A 17,980-nucleotide genomic window follows, 5' to 3' on the forward strand; every position below is an offset into this window, starting at 1 on the left:
TCTCAAAGTCTCCCACCGAAAATGTAGCAACCGTTCTTGAGTGGCATTGGCAGTGTGTGGCCGAGCATTATCGTGGAAGAGTAAGCACATCCTTTGAGAGCAGTCCAGGACGTTTACATCTAATGGCAGCTCATAAATTTTCCAATGTTGCACCGTATACATCTGCATTTATTGTTGCTCCCTTCTCCAAGAAATCGACCAGCAACACATCCTTTTGATCTCAGAAGACAGTAGCCATCACTTTGCCAGCCGACTTCACGACCTTAGTTTTCAACCATCTTGGACTAGGCTACCAAGTCATTCACAGAATAGGAGTGGTAAGCAAAATAAACTCAGGCTGCAGTGTAAGGCTTCGGGTTCCTCCTCCATACAAGAGAGAGAGAAAAGCAATTACCATGGACATTATATGAAGAATCGGACGATGTTAGTTTCTGTAAAATTTGTAAGGAAAATTTTGAGAAACAGTAAGATGGAGTCTGCCCACTGCTGTGGAGTAATAGCACGTCTGGCCATGACACTAGCGGGCCTGGATTCAAATCCTGGTTGGGGTTTTTTCCCCCTCAACCAATTGAAGCAGAATTGCTGGGTAACTTTCGGCGTTGGACCTCGGACTCATTTCACCATCATTAATTCACATATCATCATCATCATCATCATCCATACAATAGCCCGGGTTAAGTTCACAGTGCGCCATGCTGTTACTTATTTGTATAAGAGCGTGACCGTTCAGCTATCCAATCATTCACACGAATAGGACTGGTAAATACAGGTTGCAGTGTAAGCCTTCGGGGCTCTCCTCTGTACAAAAAAAAAGTGTCCAATCTCTCTCCCCCCCCCCCCCCCAAATATTTCAAAGCAATCGGCAACTATGTAAAAGATAACTACGATAGGTAAAAAATTAATCTACTCTACGACTGGTGATATATATATATATTTATTTATTTATTTTACTTCTCTTACTTTCTTTATATCAACACAATGATTTGATGTTCATAAATTATTTCTAAAAAAAATCTGAAGACAATTTTGACTTAAAAAGGGGAAATTTTGCTAGCATCGTAGAGAAATTCGAAATGTGTTTGGCAACACTGTCGATGGCGCATGGTGGTGAACACATGGTTGGATGACATGTTTAATTGTTCGTAAGGTGTTTATGGATATATATGATATCCGGTGTGGCACGTGTTTAGGTGAACTGCGGGTGTTAGTAGAGAGTTTTAATCAATAATTAGGCCTATATACAGTCTCAGCATATAGTTACAGTGATTCTCAAGAAGAAGATACATGATCTGAATGTAAAGAGTCCATGTGTAGTTGTAATTTGCATCATTAGTAATTTAAATAATTTATGTAATAATCAAATATTTACATACAATCGATCAAGTTGTTAATCATGCACCTAACTAATCACAGAAGTTGGCGGAAGATAGTCACTAAATGGTAAATGTCATCCATAACCTAGTTGTAAAAAATAACTCAGTTAATATACTTTCATGTACATAAACGTACAGAAGGATAATAGGTGTGACGTTAACTTGTGTCGTTCATACTGGGTAAAATTTGGTGAAACGAGCGTTGAGGGACTTCCTTTCTCTATCCGTCCCTCCTCCTCCTCCTCCTCCTCCTCCTCCTTCTCCTCATTTTTAAGGACTAGTAGACCCGTCAGTAGACTAGTCATTGATGCAACAAAGTTAGATTGGATTTGATGAGGAGATAGTTTAGTGACAAGTAGCCCTACTGTCAATGATAAGATTTGATATAGGCCTAGTTTGATGATGAAACAGCTTAGTGGTACAGAAAGCAGCTTTACTCTCACTTAAAAGATTCGGTAAGATTTGATGAGATTTTTAGTGACAAGTAGCCCCACTCTTATTAGTGATAAGTTTGGATAGGATTTAATGAGGAGATAGATTAATGTCTAGTGATTCGTGCAGAAAATGACACAAGTGAGTGTCTAGTGATTCGTGCAGAAAATGACACGAGTGAATGTCATGCCCATTATCTCTCTGCACCTTCATAAATATGTGGATGCCAGGTCCATTATCCCTCTGTATATACATGCGCCAACTTATATTAATTATTATTAGAGGCTGTTATTAACATTACAGCTGATTTTTCCGAATGACTACCCAAACCAGTAGGTATCCTCCTCTTTCCACAAAAACGAGGATAAATATATCCTCAAAATGTTTTTTTTAAACATAATTTATATAATTATGATAAAAATACTCCAAATTAGTTAAAATAAAATTTCAACAAAATAATTGTAATTTACATGAAATAAAAAAATGTGTAATAAATGAAGTGTAAAACATCTGTAGTTTATATGATGCTGGAAATATTTAAATAGGTCTATATTCCAGAATAATTTTCGTGTGATGGTGGTGTCTGTATATTATTTTACATAGTTATTTTATGTGTAGGCTTACTAAATAGGCCAAATAGGAATCTTATTTTGCGGTGGAACAAAAATCATCGGTAGTATATGAAAAGTTCATAAGTAGGGAGTATTTTGTGAAGGAAAATGTGTTGTTAATCTAATTTTATCTGCTTCTGATACATAATGTCAAATTTTATGACATTAATAAAGATGTCGTAATGAACTACTTTAGGGCCTACCACATTAGTGCGATAAAATGAAGCACATATTGAAATTGTTTCACATTCATTCATAGTTTCGTGTCTTTCATTGCAAATCAAGCATTCTCCAATCTTTCCTATTTTCCACCTTCCTCTTAGTCTCCACATACGGTCTATATGGGGTGAACCATAAGTAATGTCATTAATTTCAAGGTGTTATTCCTTGAGACATTTCAAACAAAAAGGTTTAAAACAATTTTGCTCATTTTTGTTTCCTTTTCGAGAAAAAAATTGTTTTATGTGAAAAATTTGATAGTATGTTTTGGGCAAACCGTTGATTTAATTCTCTATATGTTCAGTCAATTTAAGAGAGCAATGTATTATGATACTAAATGATTGAAAAAAGTATTAGTTCTGTCCTTTGATTTTACAGAAACCAATTTGATGCAAACAAATGTAATATTTCAAAATTCCTTTGCAAAACGAAAAGTTACATTTGAAGACATTTCTTGAGCCCACTGACAAAGAAGTGAAACATCACTGAGCACCTGTGTCATTTAATGACAAGTTTCACAGATTAATTTCCTGCATCAAATCCTGGAAACTCCTGGATAAGGAATCCTTTTGAATAATGTTACGAAAAACTTAACATCTTTTTCTTCGGAAGAGCAAGACACACTTGTTGACGTTACTTGTGATAGAAGGGAGTAAAATTAAATTTATCTTTTTCTTTTGCTGACTAAATAATTTTCATTTTATTTTCTGTTTTTTACTTATTAAGAGTTAGTCCACATTTTCTCAAAAAATTACTTTTCATAGTTGAGTGTATTAATACTAGAAATAAGATCTCTACTTAATAATACCTTTTATATAACAAGTCAGTTTAAGTATAATTAATTACTATAAAATTATTATGTTCCAGTATACTTCTTCAGACACAACAGTGCCGGCGAGCTACAAACCATGCCCGAATAAACAAAGTTTTAATTGCAAACCGAGGAGAAATTGCATGTCGTGTAATGAGGACGGCCAAGAAACTAGGAGTGCAGACAGTAGCAGTGTACAGCGATGCGGATATTAATTCCATGCATGCAGAAATGGTATGATAGATGTTTAATTCAACAGAGGTAGAGGTCTGGGAAGAAGGGAATTGCTCATATTATTGTACATGATGAAGTATTACTGCATAGTTTAGGTTAAAAGTAATTTCGTCAAAAAATTTGAAAAGATACTTATAGGCCTATGCGGTATAATTCCCAAGAAGATCTGATGGCCTTTAGAACAAAAGTTGCGTCTTAACTGAATGTGATGTCAGTTTTCGAAATAATATCAGTATTTTTTACTAAAATGTTTATGTCCTTCCCTACATCTGCATAGTAAATAAAGGACATTGAATCAGTGGCAGCTCGTGACGTAAAAGGTGTGTGAAGCAGTGTTAGGTCGACTTCTAATTTTATAACAAAAATCATGTATATTAAATACCGGTATATTTAAAATACGTGCCATTGATGATGATAACGATAATAATAGTAATAGTAGGCCTAATAATAATAATAATAATAATAATACTTACTTACTGGCTTTTAAGGAACCCGGACGTTCATTGCCGCCCTCACATAAGCCTGCCATTGGTCCCTATCCTGAGCAAGATTAATCCAGTCTCTACCATCATATCCCACCTCCCTCAAATCCATTTTAATACCTATTATCTTCCCACCTACGTCTCGGCCTCTCAACTAACACTCTATATGCATTTCTGGATTCGTCCATACGTGCTACATGTCCTGCCCATCTCAAACGTCTGGATTTTATGTTCCTAATTATGTCAGGTGAAGAATACAATGCGTGCAGTTCTGCGTTGTGTAACTTTCTCCATTCTCCTGTAACTTCATCCCTCTTAGCCCCAAATATTTTCCTAAGAACCTTATTCTCAAACATCCTTAATCTCTGTTCCTTTCTCAAAGTGAGAGTCCAAGTTTCACAACCATACAGAACAACCGGTAATATAACTGTTTTATAAATTCTAACTTTCAGATTTTTTGACAGAAGACTAGATGACAAAAGCTTCTCAACCGAATAATAATACGCATTTCCCATATTCTGCGTTTAATTTCCTCCCGAGTGTCATTTATATTTGTTACTGTTGCTCCAAGATATTTGAATTTTTCCACCTCTTCGAAAGATAAATCTCCAATTTTTATATTTCCATTTCGTACAATATTCTGGTTACGAGACATAATCATATACTTAGACTTTTCGGGATTTACTTCCAACCCTATCGCTTTACTTGCTCCAACTAGAATTTCCGCGTTTTCCCTAATCGTTTGTGGATTTTCCCCTAGCATATTCACGTCATCCGCATAGACAAGAAGCTTATGTAACCCATTCAACTCCAAACCCTATTATCCTGAACTTTCCTAATGGCATATTCTAGAGCGAAGTTAAAAAGTAAAGGTGATAGTGCATCTCCCTGCTTTAGCCCGCAGTGAATTGGAAAAGCATAAGATAGAAACTGGCCTATACGGATTCTGCTGTAAGTTTCACTAAGACACATTTTAATTAATCGAACTAGTTTCTTGGGAATACCAAATTCAATAAGAATATTATATAAAACTTCTCTCTTAACCGAGTCATACGCCTTTTTGAAATCTATGAATAACTGATGTACTGTACCCTTATACTCCCATTTTTTCTCCAATATCTGTCGAATACAAAAAATCTGATCAATAGTCGATCTATTACTCCTAAAACCACACTGATGATCCCCAATAATTTTATCTACGTATGGAGTTAATCTTCTCAAAAGGATATTCGACAAAATTTTGTACATCAACAAAAGTGATATTCCTCGAAAGTTACTACAGTTAGTCTTGTCCCCCTTCTTAAAAATAGGTACGATTATGGACTCCTTCCATTGTTCTGGTACAATTTCCTTTTCCCAAATTGCAAGTACAAGTTTATAGATTTCGCTAGATAATGACCTTCCACCCTCTTGTATTAATTCTGCTGGAATTTGATCAATACCTGGAGACTTGTACTTTTTCAGATTTTGTATCGCAATTTCGACTTCAGAAAGTGTGGGTTCCGGTATGAATGGCTCAGCAGTTTGTATTTAAATTTCGTCCTGATCATTTCTATTTGGCCTATGTATATTTAGTAGTTGCCCAATAATAATAATAATAAATAATAATAATAAAATCATAAATTAACCGTAATAAATAATCATACCAATTTTTTAAAGACAAGTTGAATCCGTCTGTTCATGGCAACAAATTTATCAGTAACATCGTTGTGGAAAGGCTGATTTTTTCATAATTTTGTGCATAATTTGCATCTGCGTAGAAATATTTGTGATTGACGAGACTTTTTGTTGTGACATGCAACTACGCAAATAGTTTTTAATGCGATTCATATAAGAAAAACCTCTTTCCACAGATAAATTTATTAATAAACAGCCCAAATCCCTAAAGTACGTTGATTTTTATGAACAAATATTACTCGTACCATAATTATTTAAAATTGTCCTAATAATTAATGTAATAAGAACAGTAGAGAAAACAGTATTACAATTCACACAATGCGATCTTTATGGACACTTGCTCACGAAACCGCGGAAAAATTTAACTTTGTATATAGGCTACAGTAGTACCTACAACGCTAACATGATAGCCATGTTTTCTCAATTCCTCTTACATTATATTTCCACTTTTCTCAAGACTCGTGCTTGCTTCTTTAGCAAAACAGTTAAAAAAATTACAAATATATATTCATTTGGTAGGCCTGTAACTATTCTATGGGCGAAGTTAATTTTACGCTTTTAAATTTCTGTAATTTTCATTGTTAGAGTTGGCTACCCTGAATAGTCCCTTTGTCGTTGATTGGCAGAATGTTGTGAATTTGTCTCTTCTACTATTTCACGTCCGACCAAAGCGGGGGTGAGGGGTGTAGCCTTGTTGCCATGGTAACCATAGCTGAGTGAAACACTAACAGGAGGAAAATCGAGCTCACTTCACTGGCACAGAACTTAAATGTATCGGAGTTTTGTTGTTAAGGTAACCATAGCAAGCGAAATAGAAATTCGCAATGCAAGAAGTGGATTCACCGACGCTATGTTTGTCAATTGTTCATCGCGGCGCGATTTTTGAACGTACATAAATATAAATATAAAATCAGTCACACTGTGATGTATAGTAAAAGCAAAGTGAATTTTTCAATTTTTAAAAATTCTATGGTGAAATTGTGCTTCACATCCAAACAGCAAATGTGCCGAGTATTTAAATAGATGATATACATTTGCTAACTTCTCAGGATCAATGGAAATAATCCAAAGAACTTTTATTCATAATTTTGAAGAGTGTTTTAAAAGACAGTAATAATTGTGATTTATCAGGTTTAACATTTATTTATTTTTTAAGGCTGATGAAGCTTACAATATTGGCCCACCTTCATCCCAGGAAAGTTACCTGAGAGGGGACAAGATTATTGATGTTGCAAAACGTTCTGGTTGTGAGGCCATACATCCAGGATATGGCTTCCTGTCAGAAAATACAGAATTTGCAGAATTATGTCAAGTGTCAAAGATTGTATTCATAGGTCCACCAGCCAGTGCTATAAGAGACATGGGAATTAAAAGGTGATTTCTGAGAACTTACGAATTTATTTGGAAGATTTTTACATATACTACATATGATTACTTTGAAACAGTATTGAATGTAGAGACAGAAAGTATTAGAAATTTCTACTTCTTCTGTTTCTGTCACTTATGCTGATCCTACTCTGTAGTTCCTCAGTTTCCTTGTGATTTTCTTTCTCATTCCCCTTTCTTCTTCTACTTCTCCTCTTTCTTTAACTTTAGCCTCCGTCTCAAGAGCATTTGAGCATTTAATATTCATTTTCTTATGCTCACTCTATTACCATACGAGCTATTCCATCTCAAATCGACCGAAATATAGAGAAAATTGACCTTACAATTTCTAAATAAGTTACAATGAAACTTTTTTTGTACGTAGAGAACTGTGATACAATGCTTTGTGCAAAGTTTGAGGCATCAGAACTTCATAGTGTTTAAATTAAAAATATTTAAATGTATCGTATTTTCATAAAATTAGCAACTTTAAACTGTTGTAGCTCCGAAACCCTTTCACCCAATGATCAAAATCATGGTTTATTTTGATGCTGAGAAATTAAAGTTTATATTGACATATAAACAGATTTTATTACTTTTTATGGAAATGGAGAAATTTAGATTTTTTCTCATTAAGACGCCTTTGCCTAGGAAAAAATATAAAAAATATATAGTTAGATTCTGCATTGAAAATACAAATAAACACATATTTTTACTGATGGTATGTTGATAAGAAAGTATTGAAAATATCAAATAAAGAAAATAAATAGTACGTGTGTGAACTAACCAGATGACTGTGAGGCGGGAGCTAGCCGAGACAAGCAAGGCCAGAGACAAACACGTGATGTTTTGTCTAGTAGCGCATAGCTGGGCTAACTTTATCACAGGTTTTCATAAACACAGGAGTAAAATGACGCCCAACGCTCGCTTATCTTCAGCCCTCAACCAGTGCGTGCGGTACTGCACTGTTCAAGTCCAGGCATGTGAAAATAATTTATTTAATCCCCTCGAAACTTATTGCCGTACCACTAAGCAAACAATGCCGAATCCCTCTTAATAATGCAAGATTTTTTCTGAATATTTTTTACATTTTTACAAATTAGCAAAAAGCCTAAAAGTAAGTAAAATCAGACTATCTGTCTCTCTGTATACAATAAAAACAAGGATTACTTCTTAACATAACCTACCAAATGTCAGCTTCAAAATAAGCCCTCGTTCAATGTTCTGCAGTAAATGGTTCCAGAGTTCTGAGTGCTGAAAGAGGCTTGTTTTTATAAAATACGCAAAATTTGTCGCTCAACAATACGAAAACCGTTTGACTTTCGATAGTACTGTATATTTTTGAAAATGTACTCTCCTCAGCACCTTGTATAAATAGGGAAAAAATTAGAGTATAAAAAAATGGGAGGTTTTTTACTGATCGATTTCATATGGAATAGCCCGTATGTAACTGTTTCAATTTAGCAAGTACTGTTCTTATTTTTATCTTTAAATTAGTATTTGTACGATTCCAAGCTAATTAACTGTTAATGAGGTCATGCCAAAAACTGCGCACAGCAGATAAACATTTACATATAAAACATATTTGGAATGTATTGCATTAAAAAAACTGCCCATATGTGTGGAGAGAATAGTTGAGTTGTGTGAATTGCTGCCCAAGATGAGTCCTGCACCAGCTGAGCAATTACTACCTACTCGAGACCAGGGGCGACTCGATTTTATTCAAGCTTTTATTTCGCAACCTTACAGTTAATATAGGCAGCTACTTTTTATTAAAGATTTGGTAAATTTATTATATAAACAACTTTCCTTTTGGTTTTGGTTATCTTCAGATTTCTAGTGAGGTCTGTGCTTGTTCTTTATATAACAAATTTACCAAATCTTTAGTGATAAAAGTGTTAAACTTGTGTAATCAAGATGTATATTTTTTTTATATATTTGTATGTCTGTTGTGGAGATTTAACAATTTTCACAAATTGACGGGAGGTTTCTTCATGAGCTCACTAACAGTTTCCTTATTAGATTATCACGTACATGATATCCTGATAAATTGAACCACTCAGCTGTCATTATTAATGATCTTTTACTGCTTAAGAACAGTATTGCAACTAATGCTCTAGTAATGACTGTGTATAATGTAATAAATTGTAGTTATTTGTTTTATTTAAATTTCTTACAAAACTCTATGCAAAGTAAACTACTCAGATTTGGTAATTTGAATTATATTTCATTATTTATTTTTCATTTTTTGATTTTAAAGAATTTAAATGCAGCGATTTTTCTTCTTTAGTTCGGTATATGATATGATATTTATTATATTACAGTTCACAGACAAAGTACATACAAGTAATCATTTAAACCCTTACATTACACACTTTATAATTTTACACATAGATATATTATTATTTAAATACAATTTCTACAATTTAAATATTTAATATACAAAAAAGTTTTGTTTTATCTTGCGTTTAGTTTTGTATAATAGTTCATAAAATTACTGAATTACAATATGGAGTTTTGTGTATTAAAAGTAACTTTTACGGGTAAAATTAAGTAAGAAAGAGAAAAGGCAAAACCTATATACTTTCTTAATACTAAAAAAAAGAAAAATGAAAACCAATAACAATGTTAATTCAATTTTTTGAATGCCTTGTATGTCTAACAAATAAATAATTCTGTAAATGTAACTCTTTATTTCACAAAATATTTGAAGTTTGCTTTGTGAAACTGGGTGGTGAAGTGTTGCTGCTTATGAGTGCTGGTGTGGTGGAACTCATTTTGATAAGAGAAAGATGAAGTGCGTGTTTTGTGCATTCTTTTGCAGGGAATTTTCTCATTATGATTTTACTTAGTACCCCAAAGTATAATCATCTGGAGTAATTTTCCTAAAAGTATGAAATAATAATTACAGGTAATGAATTAATTGTGACTAACACAATCAGAGAAATTATTGTGTTCCATGAAAGCTACTTACACAGTTGGTTTTTAATATCTGTACTCAATATTTATTAGATAAACGTGATCTTTCCTTTGTTCTGCTCTCCAAAATTAGTAGGCCTAACTTAAAACTTACATAGATTTTCCTACCAGTGAAAGAAAAGAAGGTGATTGTTTTAAGCACTATCAGCTAGACGTCGATTAGGTACAACGTGAACTACACTGCTTGCTTAGCAACCACAAAACGCATACTTTCATTCAATTGTATGGTACAAAAATATGTAAGATTACTATTTACTAATAATAAATAACGGTCTGTTAGTAATATACAAAATAAATAATAATACAGTAGTAGTAGTAGTAATAATAATAATAATAATAATAATAATCATCATCATCATCAGCCTTCACGAATTAGGCCTCTGTAGACCTGTTTCGGCCCCATCTAGCAGTCTTCTTAACGGTCTTCCTGGTCGACGATGTCCTCTAGGTTTATATTGCATCATAATTTTTGGGATTCTTGAATTTTCCATTCTTCTTACATGATCTAGCCAATTGAATTTGTATCTGGTGATTTTTTCTTCTACTGACTCTACTTCTAATTGTTCTAAAATTTCTTCATTCCTTTTTCGGTCTAAAAGAGTATATCCTGCTGTTCTCCTGAAAAATTTCATTTCCGTTGCTTTGATTCTGTTCATGTCTTTTTTCTTTAATGTCCAAATCTCGCTTCCGTATAGAAGGGTGGGTAATGCTAGTGTATTATATATTTTTATTCTTGTAGATTTTTGTACTAATTTAGCTTTTAATGTATTGTTTATTATTCCTAGAATTTGTGTAAATTTGGTAATTTTCTTGTTCACATCTTTTTCATTTTGATAAGATATTTCACAACCCAGATAATTGAAATTTTGCACTTGTTCGAGGCATTGGTTATTGTGTATTATCTTACTTCTCACTGGGTCTTGTCCTAAAAATGCCATTACTTTTGATTTTTGTGCTGTAATAATAATAATAATAATAATAATAATAATAATAATAATAAATACAAGATTGGTACATTACTGTGTGGATCTCAAAAATACAACTTCATACATCACAAAAAATTTATTTGCAACTTGTAAATTATTAATTCTACCTTTATGAAAAAGGCACCTGAAAAATAATTTTTCGAGAAAATATGATTATGCACTCTCATGGTTTTTCTTTCGTTTACCAGTTATGAATATATTTATTTTTTATTTTATTTTAGTAGGTTATTTTACGATGCTTTATCAGCTTAGGTTATTTAGCGTCTGAATGAGATGAAGGTGATAATGCAGGTGAAATGAGTCCGGGGTCCAACACCGAAAGTTACCCAGCATTTGCTCGTTATGAATATATATTATTGACATCCATTAAAAGAGAAGGGACAGTGTTTTATTTGTATTACTGCTTTATAAATGTAAAGATGAAATGAGGAAGGAAATCCGAAATACGAAGGATTTTCCAGGCTGCTTCAAGCAACGTGAAAATTTAAAATCAGATATTCAAAACATGTTTTGGTAAATGTATGCATGGTTTCTCATTTGTTGTTTTGTAATAATTTATCATCTTTTTTTTATGTTATAAAGCACTTCAAAATCTATAATGATAGCTGCAGGAGTACCTGTAATTGAAGGGTACCATGGAGATGACCAGTCTACAGCAAAATTGAAAGAAGAAGCTGAACGCATTGGCTTCCCTGTAATGATTAAAGCAGTTCGTGGTGGAGGAGGAAAGGTACAGGCAGTTTCTCTTAAATTTTCTGATTATGTACAAGTTAAAGCTTTTCTTGTCTCCAGCATGATAAAATACAGGAATAATGTTTATGTATATACACTATACACATATTTATTTATATTAGCTTGCATCTAAACTGAGTATTCCAATTATTATGTATATAGGTAAGGCATGAAAATATCACAATCGTGATAAATGCAACAAATTTTTGCTCCTTTTTTCAGTTTTCTGTATATTTCATCACAATATTGCAGCCCTTTGAAGCCAATTTCATTATTGCGAATTAAGGGTAGAAATAGATATTATTGCAATAAATTGTACTTTCAGCAAAATACAACTGATTTCGAAGAATGTGTAATCTTTTTTTTTTAATTTCAATTTGAATATGCTTTTCAGATTTTGTTTCATTCTTCAGGACACAGCTGGGAATTTCGTTTTTGTGGCCTGGCACACTGTGAATCGGAGGTCTGCATTGGATGTTTTCGGTTGAGCGCCAAGTAGTTCATAGCATAATCCGATAGGTAGCGCACATGCATGATGAGTAAAATTGTCACGAGCGATAATTCCTCTAACGGTATAAGCCGAGCATTAGACATTCGTTCTTGTTACAGTGATGAACTGTGTAGTAACATCATAGATATTTATCATTTCAAAACTTTGCAGTGTTTAACTAACCTCTCCATAGTACAACTACAAAACTTGCTTTAAAATGTAATATAAATGTTGTAAGTAAATGTTTTTTTTTTTTTTTTTTTCCCCCCACACAGGAGTGATTTTGTTTTTGCCACATCTGATAGATGTTATTGGATGTAAACGTATGGAGAACACAATCATGATAATGCAAGAACCGTATCAAGTTTTCTAGTAATAATAATAATCTCTAATAATTAGTGTATCAATCTTTGCGTCTGTAACAGTTGCGCAACATTATTATTCGTTTTGTTATATTTCTGTGATGTTATCTCTGTACTAATATTGTTATAAATCTACTGCTATATCAATAATATTTTGTAAAACGTTTCTACATTGTCTCAATATATAGGCGGAACACTATGTATGGACCTATCATATTATATGTGGTAAATCAAATATTGAATAATTATTATTTAGCAATAATAACTGTATATCGAAGTTTGTCATACTATTTTATTTATAACTTCATGTTCCTGTTTTGGTACGTTCCATTGACTGTTCCATTAAACGTTTGTCATAAACACAGAAAATAAAGCCTTACTTTTACCATGTGAGCAAAACATATGTGTATCTTATCTGTCGCCTTCCATACAAGATAAGACATGTCGGTGAGATGACCTTGTACTGTGCTTCTATTTATTACGAGCGTATCACGACCGATCGTATCTCACTCGAGGGTGCGACACTCGACCGAGTTCAAGCGAGTGATTTAACTCCAATACAAAACACTGCTGTGAACCATGGATATGCAATATTAGTCTTTGTTTTCCTTTGACTGCCTCATGGTCTGGTGGTCAGCATGCTGGAGGTCATTGATTCGATTCCCCAAGAACAGTTTGTTTGAAGAAGGAAAGTTCCTGGGTGTCTAAGAGTCTGGAAATTTGTATGATTGCGAGTGTGCAGGGTTATTAATTAATAAGTTTTCAAATAAAATCAGAACTATCATTCAGAAATCATTGTGTGTCAGATTCTTTTAAATAACTGTGTCATCATGACTTAGATTACTCAGTCTAAATATGGAATTATAAAATCAACTTGTAGTTGTAAAATGCTGCATAAGGAAACAGGATTCATACTTTTTTTTTTTTTTTTTAATGTTTGTTGCATTTGTTAAGAGACAGTTGCAGAAAAATTATGTTCTAATTTCTAATTATTTTTGCAACGTATAACGTATATACACTGCTGTTGCCAGTATAGTTAGTAAGAATTGATGAAATGTCGTGTGTTTCTTAAAATATAATGTATTATACCTTTTCCTTGCAGGGTATGAGAATTGCTTTCACAGCATCTGAATTTGAATCGCAACTGGAATCAGCAAGACGAGAGGCTCTGAAATCGTTCGGTGATCAAGCAATGCTTCTTGAGAAATTTGTCGAAGAACCAAGACATGTTGAAGTGCAGGTTTTTGGAGATCATCATGGTAACTACGTTCATCTGTTTGAACGCGACTGCAGTGTCCAGCGCAGACATCAGAAGATCATTGAAGAAGCCCCAGCTGTAAGTTGCATATACAGTAATATCAAGAATATTAGTTTGTTTCAAATTTCTCCAAACATGGCCGACAAAATTATTTGTGAATTTGGCTAATTCAACTGATTTGAATTTCATTTCTTAAATGTGAGCATTTGTAAAACCGAAAGTGAGAATTTATTTATTTATTTATTTATTCTGGTGTAGTTAAGGCCATCAGGCCTTCTCTTCCACAACACCAGGAATACAAATACAATAATAGAAATAAACAAAAAAAAAATTCACTATATACAAAATAAAGCTACACAAGAAATAAAGAGAGAGAGAAAAAACACTATAAACGAAGTAAAGCCACACAAAAATATACACAGGTTGCAGTCACACAAACTTTAAATGAGTGATTAAGTATCATAATTAATTGTATCCTAACTAATTAACTAACATAAACAAGAAACTTGGAATTTTAATCTAGATTAAAAAAGAAAAAGGAAAAAAAAAAACACAAATCAATACTTCTAGCAATACCTAAAAAGCATTAAATAAGACAAAATTTGCAATTTAATTTTGAATTGTGATAAAGTCCGGCAGTCCCTGACGTCATTAGGTAATGAATTCCAGAGACGAGGTATTTCTACAGTATAGGAAGATGAGTATAAAGACGTTCTATGATGAGGGAAAGAAAGAAGTGCTTGATGTCGGTTTTGAAGAGTTGTAAGAAATTGAAAGCGCGATAACAGATAATTTGGAGTAGAAGTATGCATGATTCTAAACAAAAGAGACAGTGGAGTATGCACACATTATGAACACGTTGTAGTCTCTCAGCTAAGAGTGAACTTACATTAGTTAGCAAGGAATCGCAATAATCAGAATGGGGCATTACAAGCATCTGAATAAGATTCTTTTTTAGACTAAGTGGTAGAAATTCTTTCATATGAAACAAGGAGTGAAGTTGAGAAAATATTTTTTTGCAAATATGTGTTGCTTGAGTCTTCCAATTTAGATCGCTATCCATAAAAATGCCAAGATTTTTAACTGTTTCACTGTATTTAACAATAATCCCATTCAGTATTATATGTGGTATAGTACTACTATCAAGAGTGCTTCGTAGACGATTATGTCCCATTACCATTGCTTGTGATTTCTCTGGGTTTAACCTTAATCCAAATTTGTGTGCCCACAGTGAAATTGAATTCAAGTCTTCGTGAAGAATTGGTGACTAGCAGAGGGAATTTCACATAATTTCCACATTCGGATGCCAGAAGCATTGTAGATAGCCTGTGAAGCTGTCTACTTTCAAAAGTTAAAACATTCTCTCCTCTCTCTCCACCCTCCCTTCTCTTATGTCCTTCTCCTTTCCTCCCTCTTTCTCTCTCTATCCCCTTCTTTTACTCCCCTTCGTCTGTTTCCCATCCTTTCTGTTCCTCCCCTCCATATCCCCTCACTTCATTTGTCCCGTCTCTTTTTCTCTTACCTTCTCCTTTTTTTCCTCCCCCCCCCCCCTTTCGTCATTCTCTGTATAGCTTCTGTGCTTAAAAACAGCTTTAAATTATGGATTTCAGATACAATTATAATTTTGTTATATCCAAATAACCTTTGTAGTTCGCAAGGAATACATGATAAAGAATCGCAGTTACAATTTTATCATCTCTGATTAGCTTCTATAGTTAAAAGGAGACAATTGATAAGAAATTACAATTAAAATTATCTTATGTCTCAATTACATCTACAATTTAAAATGATATGAAATCTCAAATTGTGTGGCATTTTGTAGCCTGCAGTTTCCAGTTCACTACGGGCTGAATTAGGACAAGCAGCAATACGAGCAGCCCAAGCTGTGAACTATGTAGGGGCAGGGACAGTGGAATTTATCCTTGATCGCCGTACCCACGCATTTTACTTCATGGAGATGAATACTCGTCTGCAAGTAGAGCATCCCGTTACAGAGATGATCACCAATACTGATCTAGTTGAATGGCAGCTCAAGGTAAGTCTTGTTAAACTTCTGAATTGTGTCAAAAAGGACGCATTTATTGCAGATTTAGGTACCCTAAGATTTCTCATCAAGAAAAGAAATCAAATTTGATGTGACCATAGTGTCAAGATGGTAGGTTTTCTATGAGTACTTAGGTGTTTCTGCAGTTTTCATTCACCACTGTGTCATTGTCACAAAATATTCCATGTAGCTTGAAACACATGATAATAACGAATTACAGTTTCGACTGTCATCTTTTCTTTTCAGAATAGTAAATCAAGAATTATACATCTTGATTACACAACTTCTAACACTATATCACTTCGGAATATATACCGGTACTGTATTTATTTCATGTGTTAAAATTAATTAGGTACCTTGTTGTTGACTAGTTTCAACCTGTTGTAGGTTATCTTCAGAACTGGGCGATTATATTCTCAACATACAACTCAATTTCAGAACACACACTATTTGACTCTACATTACACTTTACAAACACACCCCCACAGGAAGCACAATCAGAAGGCGCGAAAACCCGGAACCCCAGTTCTGAAGATAACCTACAACAGGTTGAAACTAGTCAACAGCAAGTCACCTAATTTTAACACGTGAAAGAAATACAGTATATATATTCCCAAGAATTATAGTTATCTTGTCGTCTCTGAATTGCTTTTGCAATGAAAAGGGAAATTAATTAAGGAATTTCCATTTCAAATATCTTCTCTTTTTCTTTGAATATCCTTGTAGTTCAAAAGGTTTACATGAAACTTAGCAAACCCAAATAAATGCGTCCTTTTGAACTACAATTGTCATTCGATTGTCTCTGAATGTCCTCTGTATTTGTAAAAGACGTTAAATAAAATGAAATACAAACATGATAGAAAGTTCTACTTCCCAATGAGGGGTTGGGTGCAAGAAAGGCACTTCTCTCAAATGCAAATTTTGAGAAAATTGATGTTGAAAATTTAAACTGTAATAATGTTATCTATGCACACCTTCACATTTTGGGTACTCCTGACCTCTACGATCACAGTACTGAACTACAACTTGGTGATCATATGCATAACAGATCAGAGAACACAATAAAGCGTTTTACTCAAAAAGGACACATCCTCTAAAATGCTCTTCTTCCACCCAGTCCCTCAATTACAACTACATTCATTATCTGATCGTCTCTTAATAGTCTGTGTAGTTGAAAATGAACTCTAAATAATAATTACAACTACATTCATTATGTGATCGTCTCTTAATAGTCTGTGTACTTGAAAATGAACTTTAAATAATAATTACAACTACATTCATTATCTGATCGTCTCTTAATAGTCCGTGTAGTTGAAAATGAACTTTAAATAATAATTACAACTACATTCATTACCTGGTCATCTCTTAATAGTCCGTGTAGTTGAAAATGAACTTTAAATAATAATTACAACTACATTCATTATCTGATCGTCTCTTAATAGTCCGTGTAGTTGAAAATGAACTTTAAATAGTAATTACAACTACATTCATTATCTGATCGTCTCTTAATAGTCCGTGTAGTTGAAAATGAACTTTAAATAATAATTAAAACTTCATTCATTATCTGATCGTCTCTTAATAGTCTGTGTAGTTGAAAATGAACTTTAAATAATAATTACAACTACATTCATTATCTGATCGTCTCTTAATAGTCTGTGTAGTTGAAAATGAACTTTAAATAATAATTACAACTACATTCATTATCTGATCGTCTCTTAATAGTCTGTGTAGTTGAAAATGAACTTTAAATAATAATTACAACTACATACTGAAATCAGAAGTAAACACTGAAATACTGAAACAATTGTCTTTAGAGACAATTAATATTAGGTACCCTCCACAAAACTGGCTTCATTTCTACACCGACGGATCCTTGATCTCCAGAGAACAAGGTGCCGGTGCAGGTGTTACGTGCTGTCTCTTCT

The 17,980-nt window shown here is 33.4% G+C and overlaps 1 protein-coding gene across 1 annotated transcript in view; it reads left to right on the forward strand.

Annotated features, from left to right (window-relative positions):
* Window positions 1-1,105: 1,105 nt before the first annotated feature.
* Mccc1 (Methylcrotonoyl-CoA carboxylase 1) overlaps window positions 1,106-17,980 on the forward strand; it is a 38,708-nt gene continuing 21,833 nt past the window's right edge. The window contains exons 1-6 of the mRNA XM_069812735.1: window positions 1,106-1,440; window positions 3,503-3,680; window positions 6,996-7,213; window positions 11,752-11,899; window positions 13,856-14,089; window positions 15,834-16,046. Coding sequence (XP_069668836.1) covers window positions 1,394-1,440; window positions 3,503-3,680; window positions 6,996-7,213; window positions 11,752-11,899; window positions 13,856-14,089; window positions 15,834-16,046 — 1,038 coding nt within the window. The 5' untranslated portion in view covers window positions 1,106-1,393. The remainder of the gene's footprint in view (window positions 1,441-3,502; window positions 3,681-6,995; window positions 7,214-11,751; window positions 11,900-13,855; window positions 14,090-15,833; window positions 16,047-17,980) is intronic.

Source organism: Periplaneta americana, chromosome 16, assembly GCF_040183065.1.
Source record: "Periplaneta americana isolate PAMFEO1 chromosome 16, P.americana_PAMFEO1_priV1, whole genome shotgun sequence".
NCBI lineage: Eukaryota > Metazoa > Arthropoda > Insecta > Blattodea > Blattidae > Periplaneta > Periplaneta americana.